The 12,676-nt window shown below is 40.8% G+C and overlaps 1 protein-coding gene across 7 annotated transcripts; it reads right to left on the reverse strand.

The window, feature by feature from the left end:
• Nucleotides 1-590: 590 nt before the first annotated feature.
• On the reverse strand, nt 591-11,822 carry LOC115004021 (single-minded homolog 1-like). 7 transcript variants are annotated; one of them, XM_029425991.1, is made up of 12 exons: nt 11,697-11,822; nt 10,398-10,823; nt 8,488-8,570; nt 8,279-8,368; nt 7,992-8,100; nt 7,459-7,544; nt 6,889-7,088; nt 6,540-6,646; nt 6,178-6,325; nt 3,432-3,588; nt 2,942-3,329; nt 591-2,486 (listed from the first exon to the last, which is right to left on the reverse strand). In XM_029425991.1, the coding sequence occupies exons 2-12, from the start codon at nt 10,570-10,572 to the stop codon at nt 1,759-1,761; spliced, it is 2,271 nt and encodes a 756-aa protein (XP_029281851.1). In that variant the 5' UTR covers nt 10,573-10,823; nt 11,697-11,822; the 3' UTR covers nt 591-1,758. The 7 variants fall into 7 exon arrangements, with proteins under 7 accessions (XP_029281851.1, XP_029281852.1, XP_029281855.1 ...); XM_029425992.1 differs by having other exon boundaries at nt 11,674-11,816; XM_029425995.1 differs by having other exon boundaries at nt 2,942-3,326; nt 11,649-11,816.
• Nucleotides 11,823-12,676: the final 854 nt, after the last annotated feature.

Raw genomic sequence — 12,676 nt, forward strand, 5'->3', positions numbered from 1 at the left:
TAAACAATATATTTGTGACCCAGATTTGCCATTTATTTTTCATGGGATTTGTTGACAATAAGACAAATAACATCAGACCTATCCTTTAAGGTTCCACACTTATGCTTTTTTATTATTATTATTATTTTAATAATTAACCGTGAAACTCGTAACACATGGCCATCAACTTCAAATTTCTGCAGTACATTTCTATATTTTGTCTTGGGATGGGCCAAATGTTTGTCATTACACGGAAATAAAAACAAACAAAATAACTTATGTCTATGTATATCTATATTATATTTAAATCTACATCTATACATTTCAAAATGCGTTGTACAAAGCTGTCCTGACGTATATTTACAACACCGTTATATATATATGTGTGTGTGTGTGTGTGCGTGTGTGTGTGTGTGTGTGTATGTGTGTGTGTGTGTGTGTGTGTATTCATTCAAAGAACATTTGACAGATAAGAGTTGTGCAACAAAAATCAACGGAGACAAAAGTTATTTGTTTGCAACTGTATTCAGATTTAAGACTTTTTAAAACCAATTAATAAATAATCTTGTCACTTCTTGTTCAAATGTTCATTGTGAGGTGATATTTACATCATAAATTAAATAAGAAACTAAAGACATTCAACACATTTTTCTAAGTTTGTATCCTTTTTTTTTTTTTTTTACCCTTCAGGCTGTGATGACAAATAACAAAACAATGTTTTCCTTTGAGAACAATTGCATGTGGAATTGGATTTCATGATTTAAGGATTCGAATGTATGTTCTACATACCGGTTTGCTAATAAGTTGGGTAAGTGAGGTAAAAACAGGAAAAACTATACTCTGATATGTAAACAAAATCTTTTCAGCCACAACTGTGAGTCGATACATACAATGCCTAGATTTAGAGGGCATGGGGCGATATGTTTTGCGCTCTCGTTGAGCTCTAAGTGAGGGCATTTCACATATACATCAAAACAGCTGCAAGTTGACCTGCATAATTTACACTTTTACATATCAGAAGCATCTTTTTATTTCTGTTTTTATCCAATTCATAACATTTTCAATCCAATGTTGGTGTAATCCAAACACCAAAACTAATTTATTCAACCAATAAAGATTCTACTTGGATAGAAAAAAAATGACACATACAGAAAACAGCCCACTGACAAATAAATACCGGGAAACATTGACATCTTACAATAGTAAAACTCTCGCCTTTCCAATGATGCACCTCTTGTGTCAAACATTATGCTGTGTGCGATGGAGTTTTCAGGTGAAGGGGCAATGGAACAACACATTTTTTTTACTGCCTCTGGAAAGCGTGTCCAGTACAGATTAACTTACATGGCCAATGGTGCGTGAGGCGTTTGGAATAGAAACACTGGCTTTATGTTTAACTAGACTCAAAACTTAGGTCGCCTTTGCAGGGAGGGGAATCCAGTTCACCATTAAAATAACACTATATTCTTCTATAATTGAGCAAACCTCCTCCCTGTGAAGTGGCAGACCAAATTTCCGTTCTTGAACACTAACATAACATCCTTTGATGATAAAGAGAATAGCATGGTATGATACAAAGGCTGACGAACACAAATTGTGCTGAATGAGCCGCCAATGGCACAGCAACCCAGTGGAGGTACCTTTTATTCTTTTTTTTTTCTCTTTTTTATTGTCCGGCCGTTTGTATCAAGCACCTGGTCAGTGTTTGTGTGTGCATAAAGCACCATCTTCCTGTAACATCCTCATCTAGAGAACAGGACCTATCGGCACCAGATATCGTCAGCTCCCATTGGTTATGATAACTGACGTGGCCTTGTGTCCCTGCATCTGCTCAGCCTGCATCCTCACGTGGGACGCCACGTCATACTGGACTCCTCCACAGGCCAGGCCAGAGTAACTCCGCAGGTTCTCCGGGTCGTACAGGTGCTCCAGGGAGTATCCAGTCAAAGCATAGGCCGCTTGCCTGTCCAGTGGCTGCCTCTCCTGGGCCGGATAGAGCAGCGGGCTCCCCTGGGGATGTGGAGGGTGGGGGGACAGATCCGTCTGCATGTAGTCTTTGGTGAGGGACAGGCCCGACCTGGGGATCCCATCAGAGCTGGGGCTGCTGAGACGGGACAGAGATGCCGGACTGGTTGTATTTTCGTCAAGCACTTTGACGCTGTCCCGATGATGGAGGCGTTCAGAGGGGAGGTCGATGCTGGGGGCTCCCGGGCCACGGCACACCACACTGGGCATGGTGAGCTGGGAGTGGTGCGATAGTGAGGAGGTGAAGCATGGGCTGTGCGCTTTGGCGAGGCCTGAGACATCCAGCGGCGCCTTGTGTTGCTGCAGGCGGTTCTCTTCCTCTTTGATCATTTGCTGCGTGGCTCGGATCAGGGTTTCCATCTTGCTGGGCTCTCGAGGGGTTGCCCGGAAGTGGTCACCATGGTAGCGCTCACCCGAGTCACTGGTGGACCCGCCTCCATCGGGTGAACTCACTACACTGTCTTCATCCCAGTGGCCCCGTCCTGTAAGGAGAGTTCAATGGCCACATTTCAAAACAGTGTAATCAATGAATTACAGGGTGTTAATAAGTCATTTAAATTCTTTCTGTCTGCATTTACAAAGTGTGTGAAAACTACTGACGACATGGTCAGTATCAGTGTCAGTACTATACTTCTTCTCATATATTTTAAGTGCCAGTTGTTAAAACCACGAGTTGACTGTGTAATGTGTGAAGTTCTGCTTTAGAACCATGGTCTGTGGGGGTTGTTTCCCTGTTTGAGGATGTGAAATGTGAAATAACTTGGCTTTCAATTGCAGGCAATTTTTGAACAGATGGTAGCAATCGACACACTGGCAAGCGATGGCGTAAACAACTTAGCATGTCCCATAATAACATTTGGAAAACAGCTACCAGGAAAGGTTAGCCCAGTGCTATTTTCAGAGACAGATGGTTGTGGTCTCAACCCTAACGCCTCACCGTGAATGGCTCCATGGTAGGATGTGATTTCGTAGCCCTCGGTGTTCTCTACGGACGATTTTGGCAGCGAGAGCACAGAGCGCGTGGCGTCCCACCACACCTCTCTTCCTGACTGGGGGGTTCCGAGAAAGTACCGGCCACTCTGGCATCGCACGCGGTCACAAGTGGAGGTGTGAGGATGTGTTTGGGCATGGGCGAGATCGTCCTCTGAAAGACCCAGGCCGTAGCACAGGGAGCCAGAATCTGGATACAGTCGGTAGGCACAAGATGCCTCTGCAGGCTCACTGGGATCCAGCAGCTGAGGAGATGCAGAGTCTGTCAGCGGGCTCCCTCCCCACTGGCTGTCTTGATCTGACTCTGAACGCTCTGGATTGAAAGCTGAAAACTGCTGACAAAAACAACAAAATCACAGTTTTGAGAGTTTGTGAACTTCTTCTCATCCGTTCTGGATTTAGCTCTATATGAAACACACACACACTATGTTTATTACCTGTGGGTAGGGTGACACTCTGGCTTTGGCCTTGGCCTGGGTCAGACGTGACTTGGTGCTCTTCCTGTCTTCACTGTGACTGTCAGTGTAGGGGAAGGCTGGCTTGGTGGGGCTCATTTGGTCCAAAGACAGTTGCATTCCCTTATACTCAGTATCCCTTTTGACACAAACAAAATATATGTTGTAAAAGGTTGAACCCATATTTATCCAAGATTTGACTGTTTAGCCACGCTAGGGAGTCCAGGAATGCCAATGTTGGTCAGCCCACCACTTTGGTGGAGACTGAAATATCTCGACAATTATTGGATGGATTGCCATAAAACGTGTTACAAACATTCATGATCCCCCAAATAAATTCTAATAACTTTGAGGATACCCTGACATTTTAGCGCCCGCAGCAAGTCTTTATTTGTTCAATACTTTGACCAAATACTTGCAAAATGAATGACACACCCGTCAGCCTTAGCTGTACTTTGTGATAGTGCTAATTAGCATATGTTAGCATGCTAACTCGCTAAACTAAGATGGTAACACTGGTAAAAACTATACCTGCTAAACATCATTGTTAGCATGCTGACGTTAGCACTAAGTGCAACCTAACATAGGTGCTAGCATCGCTGTAGACTCTTAGTTTTGTTTAAACAGCATGAATCTCCACTTCGCTTTTGTTGAAATATGTACAGTACTGTCTGCTTCATTTTAGTGTTGACATACAAATGTTGTTGAGGGAAGGCATAGTGTTACCTCTTCACGTTTCCCTCACATTCTTCTCAATCAAATCTCAAGCCTTTAGGCTAGCATGTTCCCATAATAATCTACGCACCTTCTTTCTTTCTAATATAATCTCGGTGGCAGTGTTGCACCGAGTGACATAATCAGTAATTAGTCTGCAGCAGACTTCTTGGCCAATATTTAACATAGATAAGTACACAGACTTATTTTACAAACACACTTTTTATATCATGAGTGATGTGACGACTATGAGAAGTGAAAACAACATTCGAGATAAATTCAGGAGATTAAGCCCTCCCACTTCTGAGAAGAATAACAGACACCATGAAGAAAGTTAATCATTATTTTTAGCCGTACAACCATTGCCAGAAGCATGCTAGAAAACAACCCGAGTAAGTTTACACATACACGCGCACGTGCACGTAACACTTTCTCTGCACTTGACCTGCTAGCATCTCATAAACATGCTTTTGTATAATGCCGGCTTCTTTTTACTTGTATATGTGCATGAGGCTTGTGAACCACCTCCAGACATTTTAACCCTCTGTCCTGTGGCTGAACTCAAGTGTTGCTGTCGAGGGAGTGAAAAGGCTCCTGTGTCAAGTGTTCAGCAAACACGAGCCTATTCTTAACTTATCACATCAACAGTATGTAATAGCAGCTGCCTGGCATTTTAAACTCTGTGGCCCATCCCTGACCCGGCACAACCAGCCTCTTTAATATGACTCTAAATATGACCCATTCTTTATGTACAACACCTTAGGGGAAAGGCTGTGTTTGGATAGCCAGTACACAGTGTGAGTGTTATTTGCTCTTGCAGGTATAGTTGCGGTGGTTGGTTCTGCATCCTATCTGTGCCCTATATGACTTATGTCTGAGCCAATAATGTTGGGCCTTTGTGCAAACTCAGCTGTGTTAGTCGAATTCCACCTCAGGGTCAATGTCAGAGCACCTCATGTCTGAAATACGCCACCAGCCAACCTCCAAACATGATTTATTAATGAATTCTTGTTGGGTTAAAACGCTGTCAGGGCAAGGTGATTGAATTGCTGTTTGTTTTTTTAATGTAGGTGTTTTCTTTTGTAGTCTTGCTGCATTTGAGCTTTCGGATACTTCCGTGTCCGAGCTAATTATACCATTGGAAATACACTGTCATTTTAATGTAGTTACTTTGTTTTCTCCTGGCTGCATTGGAGAAATCAATACGTAGAGTGCAGCCATATGCATGCACACACGTACAGAGACTCACACAAACACCCCTTTACACACACGCACACACACACACGGCCAGAAAAGCCACATGTGGATCAACCAAACTTAACGAGGAAAATCCAACATGTGCTACAGCTATGAGATAGCTATTGATTCCTAGTTCACCGTTTGATCGATTTTGCTTTCCTTAGACTGCAGATCGATGGTGACAGTAGAGGTTTTTTGATGGGGTTGAACCCTGATGTTTGTCTTGCTGTCTCAAAGGCCTTAGTGTGCTTCTTGCTCTCATAACACACAACTGCATGAGCCCTGCAGCCGCAGTATTTGGTGGATTTGTACAGAGAGGCTACAGAGGGATAAAGAGAAGGATTTCTCAAAGAGACAAAGATCCATCATATATAGAGTGAGCTTCAAGCTTGGATCACAAGAGCCTATGATATGATTCTGCTTAATCTAGTTAAATAATCAACGCTCCTCCCTCTGCAAATACCATTAAATATGCAGCTGCTTTTAGCCCAGCACAGCCCGTTAAACCTTGTGTCACTATGTTTACGTAGCTGTGATTTTAGGGATTTCAGTACAAAATGCGATAAATGTAACAACTTATTATCTGAATTGCATTTTTACAAAATTACAAATGAAACATTTCAACCAATGAATATGCACGAGTGATGCCTTTTCCATCAACAAACGTGTCAAGAAAGTATAATAAATATAATATATATTTTATTCTTAGATGAATCTGCTTCTTAAGAACGTTTTTTTCTCTGATTTTAGGATGGGAATATTAAATGAGACTTACGTGAGGACATAGTTGACGCTCACTATACAGTGAGGTCTTGAGGACCGGCTGTTGTGGACGATTGTGGCGTAACTCTGGACCCAGACCCAGCCACCGTGCTTGGCCAGGAAACGATAATACTTAGTGGTGACTTGGCCCTTTACCAGCACTGGAATGAGACAGAAGACAGAGATTAATGTACGTAACAACATGTGTGTGTGTGTGTGTGTGTGTGTGTGTGTGTGTGTGTGTGTGTGTGTGTGTGTGTGTGTGTGTGATTGTCTGCACGTGGTGCCTGCAGCATGTTGCCTGAGCAGTTACTGTGACAAAAGAAGGTCAGCCAGCCTGTTGTAAAAGCATAATAGTGCAGGTTTGTAACTCACAGAGGTGGTGTGCACAGCGGAGGTGGAAGATGTCACAGCCGTGGACGTGATGGTACAGAGTTTTCTCTATCAGGTCCTGGGGCTCATAACCTGTCAGCTCTGCCACCCTGGAGAGGAATTAACCAGTTAGAGTGCAAAGATACTTCACATTTGATCTATTACGCTTGTGTTCTTACAGGCAAATATTTTTAGTAGTTTCTCCAAGAACTAATTTAACTCTCCTAATGAAAAATGTATATCCTTTACAGGAAGCTCACACAATGAACAAAATTGGATTAGAGAGAGAAAGGTCTCAAGAGAAACAATTAATGTCATATCCAGCACATTGTGTGTGTGTGTGTGTGTGTACCTGGAGTCCAGGAATATGAGCTTCATGTCCAAACTGGCTCTGAACATAAACATGTTGCTGTGCAGCTTGATCTCGGTCACAGCGCTGGGCGGCAGGGAGTGACCCACAGCCACCAAACCCACGTTCTGGTAGCAGCCCTCAAAAGGCGACATGTCCAAACTGTACTGACGGATCTTCAGGTAGCCACTGCAGTGGATCACCTGTGGTGGAGCAGAGAGACAGCGAGAAAAGATGAAAACTGTAAAACAAAATGTATATAGCAAAATCCTGAAATGTCCCTTTTATACAGAAGTGTAGTTAATTATATAGCATGATTAATGTTGCATAATTTATGCTGCTTACCAGAAATAAAGGATGATTATTAAAATATTGTATTATTAAAATACAAAGGGATATAAAAATCTCTTTCTGTGCTAGTCATTACATGAAGATTATATTAATTAGAATTTTGGTGTCACATTTTTCATTAAATTATTGAATTAATTATTTTATTGCAATTCATTATTTTTTTGTTAATTATTAAACAGTTTTTTAAATATCACAGGCCAGCGACGAAGCTTCATTGCCTACCTTGTATCCACCACTGGTGAGGCCTGCGTTTCTTTTTGCCAGCACACATTTCATCCGCAAAAAGAAAGATCGCTCCGCCTCATATTCTAAAGTAAGGAAAACACGTTTTAGCTGGGCAATTATAACATATAAGAGTCATACGAGGAAATAAATAAATAGGCTGTAGCAATTCGCCTGCCTATATAAAAAAAATAAAAAAATAGTTGTCTCGTCGAACTGTGTGGGTCTGCATTTAAAAATAATTTGCAATGATAACAAAATAAATACATTATTTGTGTTTCGTAAAACAAACAAATGGATGCATGGAAAGATGTACAGCCATTTAACTGTTGCATCCTGCAGGAATACTAAATTGCATTTCTATCCTAATGTCAGACACGCACATTGGTGCAATTCTGCATCTGTAACATTTGCATTTAGTATCGCCAAATGGTCGTTCTAGACACAGCAAGTTGCAACTGAAATTGAAATTAAATTGAAAAATAGACGACATGCATTTGGCAAGCTTTAGAAAGAAAAACATTTTATTTTACCCTGGACGAAGTGTGAGTGATAAGGCTGATGTGGCGTCAGCACGGCTGTCATCTCGTCGTGGTCGGCCGGATGAACATATTCATAAATACTGTTCCCAGTCAGCTCTACCTGTTGAGAGTAACTCATGTAATTAAGCGGTACAGACTGTGACACACGATGTATTTTTATTCAAATGCAATATCTCCGGTTGTATTATATTAGCTGTAAACTAAATATATAGGCTATAAGGACAAAAAATGCAGAAGACAAATATGGGAAATAAATAAATCTGATCGTACAAACGGACCTGAGACAGTCCTAAATGGACCGACGCTGTCTCTGAAATGTACATTATTTTCCCATCTGGAGCCACAACAAAGATGAATCCGTCCAACGTCTGAAAAATAAACAATAGGCCACAGTTACCTCTGATCTCACGCGACCATATACCTCTCTTGCCGATTCTTGCCGATAATTTAACATGTAATGATGATGGATAATAATAGCCTGATATACCTGCAGTAAATGAGATCCCAGCTCTCGTCCAATGTTGTCCAAAGATCTTGTTCGACTTGTATGACCCCAAGCCTCACCCAAACCTGGAGAGAGTACAAAATAAAAATAATGCTGTTTGGCTGCTGTGTGTGGCATTCTAATGTTATAATGTAAGTGATAGAGAATTCGTGTTTTATATATCGATATTGGGAGAGAAAAAAATCCATATTTTGTGATTGGTTATATAAAGCTACATTACTGTAATTATTATTATTAGTACAGTTAGGACAAAAGGCAGGAATGTCTCTCTGTGTCACACACACACACACACACACACACACACACACACACACACACACACACACACACACACACACACACACACACACACACCCTCAAGCCAGAGGCGTGCCTGTTTTAAAAAGGCCTATTTAGTGTAAAAGCATGTGCAGTGTCCCTTCCTGTCTGTCACATGTTGTGCAGACTGCAGACATGAACCTCGACAATCTGTTGATGTTTACAAGCTGCACATGCGATGTTGCCCTTCACAACAACAACAACAACAACAACAACAACAACAACAACAACTATACACTTCCAGAAGGGATGACACAATTTAAATGTCAGGATGATATTTTTGATTGATCGTGATGATCCAGGAAATATAATTTTATTATCACTGTAGCATTAATATAATTGTAATAAAAAGAAAATGCAGAATTGGAACGCCTCGCTAAATGTAACCACCACACATATGTCCATCTTTTAGGTATTGGTGCAATAAATCCCTCAGTATAGGCCACTATTTCCTGTGTAAATGGAACAAAGCAAGTAGCCAGAGCTGCTCATTGAAATTCATTCAGTTTCATGAGAAATCTCATGGAGCTCGGATATCATCAATAAATTAGGTGATGCTGTAAATTGGAAATGAAAAACGGTCTTCGCTGTTAGACATGTAGTTTAATATCAACCCCATCAGATGACAGGATGTAGAAAAAGGACTTACAACAAAAAAAAGAAGGTGTTTTTCGGCGGATGGATACATAATATAAAAAAAATACTACTAATAAACAATGTTTTCTTTTCCCGTGGATAAATACTTCTTAAACGCGTTTAGTCCGTCTTATAGGCTACAGGCAACTTTAATGTTACATGTTAGGGCAGCAAAATATTAATATGTCTGTTATTTTGTGAGAGCAGAAACGTGGGCTTCTGATAAGATTTTCTGTGAGATCATTAGTGTCTTTTTTCTTATAGAAGAGAGGCTGTGTAAGAGAGAGTGTGTGTGTGTGTGTGCGTGTGTGTGTGTGTGTGTGTGTGTGTGTGTGTGTGTGTGTGTGTGTGTGTGTGTGTGTGTGTGTGTGCCTCCTGCTTACATGGCTCTAGGTGATTAGAAGCCGTGCAGGGTCTTTTTTCTTTTTTCTTTTAATAATTGGTACATCTTGTTCTCAGTCACGCAGTCAAAAAAGCCTGCAGAGACCTGTATAAAAGATGGTGGCAGATCGTCTCCTTTAGACACACTGAATTAAAAACGATCATAATCCATTTGTAAAGACTCCCTGCAGATCTGGGAAAAATGACTAATGTTCCTATAATATTTCTTTATGGCTTAAAGTGGGTGTGTGAGAGCGGGTATATCACTGTCAGGGTAACAGTATCCTATACATTTAATGTAACATTTAATTGTATTATTCTTCCATTACATCACTGCGGTATTGGTAATAAGACTAAAGGGATTTCTGGTATTAATAATTATAGTGTTTTATTTAAGTAAAACGCCTCAACTACAATATTTGTATCGTAGATTACTAAATCATAAGACATTATTATATTATTGACTCGTGCCATAGTGATTTTATATTAAATATATATAATATATATTATATTATATATATTTTTCTTATACTTTTCTGTTTGTTTACTTCGCTCACCCTGAGGGAAAACAATTCTCATCTTCAGATAACTCGTTGTCAGTCTTATTATGGAGGCTTTGTCCAGCTGAGAGGTGATGGCCGACGGTAAAGGCAACATTTTGGCCAGTTCGTAAAATTCACTGTTCTCCTTTTCCCGTCTAGTCCTTGCGGCCGTTTTGGATTTTTCCTTCATTTCGGCGCCTTTTCACGGTATCCTTCCTTGTGTGAGACTGTGGTCATTCAAATCAGCAGCTTCACTGAATCCTCTCCACCTTGCCTCCTTTTCATTGCAGATTTGATCAACTAAAAGAAAGCTGGAGTTTTCATAGAAACAGTCGAATCCAAAGAGAAATGTGTGAATATCCTTGGTACTCCTGATCGGTCAGTGATACTTCAACTGGCTGGAGTTAAACCTCCACGGTGCTGCGGGATCTCATCCATGACCTGCCAAACACAGACAGAAACAAACAAACATTATTACTATATCCATCAGTAGGAAAGCCAGCATTGCATGTTGATCTGCAGAGGCCCACGTGTACACTAAGACTGGCCATGATGTAACTGTCTCTGTGTTATTTTTTGTATGTAAGCCTGACGCAGGCCTGCACATCATATGGAGCTGACAACACTACAGATTAATTTACACATCAATCGTCTATCAAAACAAAAGTCTGATTTATTGAAGAAGAATATAACGTGGACATTCTCCCATTTTAAAAGCTGCATTAACATTTAGGCTACCACAATATTAAAAACAACCATTTAATAAATACAAAACAACAATTACAGCAGCTAAAACAACTCCTGCATACAATAGAGAAATTTAATTTTATAAAAATATATATAAATGTATCTAAAAAAAAAAAAACAGGCTGACCCTTTGGTCAAAAACACAAATTCAAATTTTTTTGTGAAGTGGACACTGCAAACATATCCATCTCAATTCATTTCATCCACCAAGCCAGCCTTTAATATTTATAATATCATAATTCTGCATTTTCTGTTGCTTCAGCAATGACAAAACAATGCATCATGCAGCTGATCACTGCAGTAGTATCAAGTAAAAGTCATTTGCATAGTTCCTGAAACGTGTGCAGCTGCGTTGTGAAAAACAACTGTGACATAATCTCAACTCACCACGATTTCTTTTCACTTGTTTTGAGAAAATAACATTTATTTTAACATCCAGTATAAACTGACAGACTTGTTGAGACAGATATATTTGCAGTATTCCTACCCACGCTGAGATACACTGCATATTTTTCCTACATCTGGATCGATCCTGTGGCCTTACAGGCAGCCTGCTGGGAATTTCACCTGTCCTGAACCGGGTCGTCCCAGTTAAGTTTGGACTCAGCTCCTCCTGGATTTCCACCTGGAAAGGCGAACGGGCCGTGCGCTGCATACACCTCTCCAAATTATAAAGACGCGCAACGAGTGGCATTCGTGCCCAACAAGCCTCTTCTCCTCAACTATCTCAATGTCCCTCTCTGGAGCCGCTCGGGACCCGCCCACCGTGTGCCCACCTCGCTCTGATTGGACGGAAGCGCTGAAAGTCATTTCGTGATTGGACTCTTACAGTGGGCGTCAACGTGGTACGGCAAGGTATGCGCGGCACTTGGCCGTGCCCGAAGTGAGCTTAAATGTGATCTTGTTGTGTTTTTGTCATTAGCGTGGAGATCACGGATCAAGCTGAAATACATAGATAAATCCGCATAAAATAGCACAGCAAGGGAATGTTCTGCATGTGAGAGGCTCAATAAAAGCAGCAAAGACCTTCAGCTGGTGATTATTATAAGAAAAATATCCAGAATAAACCAACAATTGTTTTTATTCCAAATAAAGAAATCATTTATCGCCACAATTAAATCCGGTAATGATCAAACAATGTTATAATCCGTTTCCTTACATTTCATATAATGTATTTACCTAAATCGAAATCTGAGTGTCATCATTTGTAAAGAATTTTACTTCAAAAAACATATAATCAAACTCAAAACATTCACAAAGAGGATATACAAACCTTTCAGAATAATTACATTCCTTGACACGGCAATTCATTTCACAAGATATAACAAGACGAACTTGCACAAGACAAGGGGAGACAGGACAATTTATACAAGAGGTGAGTGGGAACAGGTGGAAACAATCAGGGGCGGGGCAGACGCTGACGATGGCGGGAAACCACACAAAGACAGGAAGTAAAGGGATCTGGATCGAGAAACAAAATAAAACAGGAAGTGACAAGACAACGTGAAAACCTCAACAAACTCGACGAGACATGACAGGTATCAATC

The sequence above is a fragment of the Cottoperca gobio genome, chromosome 24 (assembly GCF_900634415.1).
Source record: "Cottoperca gobio chromosome 24, fCotGob3.1, whole genome shotgun sequence".
Lineage (NCBI taxonomy): Eukaryota > Metazoa > Chordata > Actinopteri > Perciformes > Bovichtidae > Cottoperca > Cottoperca gobio.

Excerpts from the sequence above, each read along its gene's own strand:
- LOC115004021 (XM_029425991.1), bottom strand. The coding sequence starts at position 10,572 with ATGAAGGAAAAATCCAAAACGGCCGCAAGGACTAGACGGGAAAAGGAG. Across the intron at positions 8,571-10,397 it reads GAGAATTGTTTTCCCTCAGG|GTTTGGGTGAGGCTTGGGGT; the intron begins GTGAGCGAAGTA and ends TACTCTCTCCAG. Across the intron at positions 3,330-3,431 it reads GAGTGTCACCCTACCCACAG|CAGTTTTCAGCTTTCAATCC; the intron begins GTAATAAACATA and ends TGTTTTTGTCAG.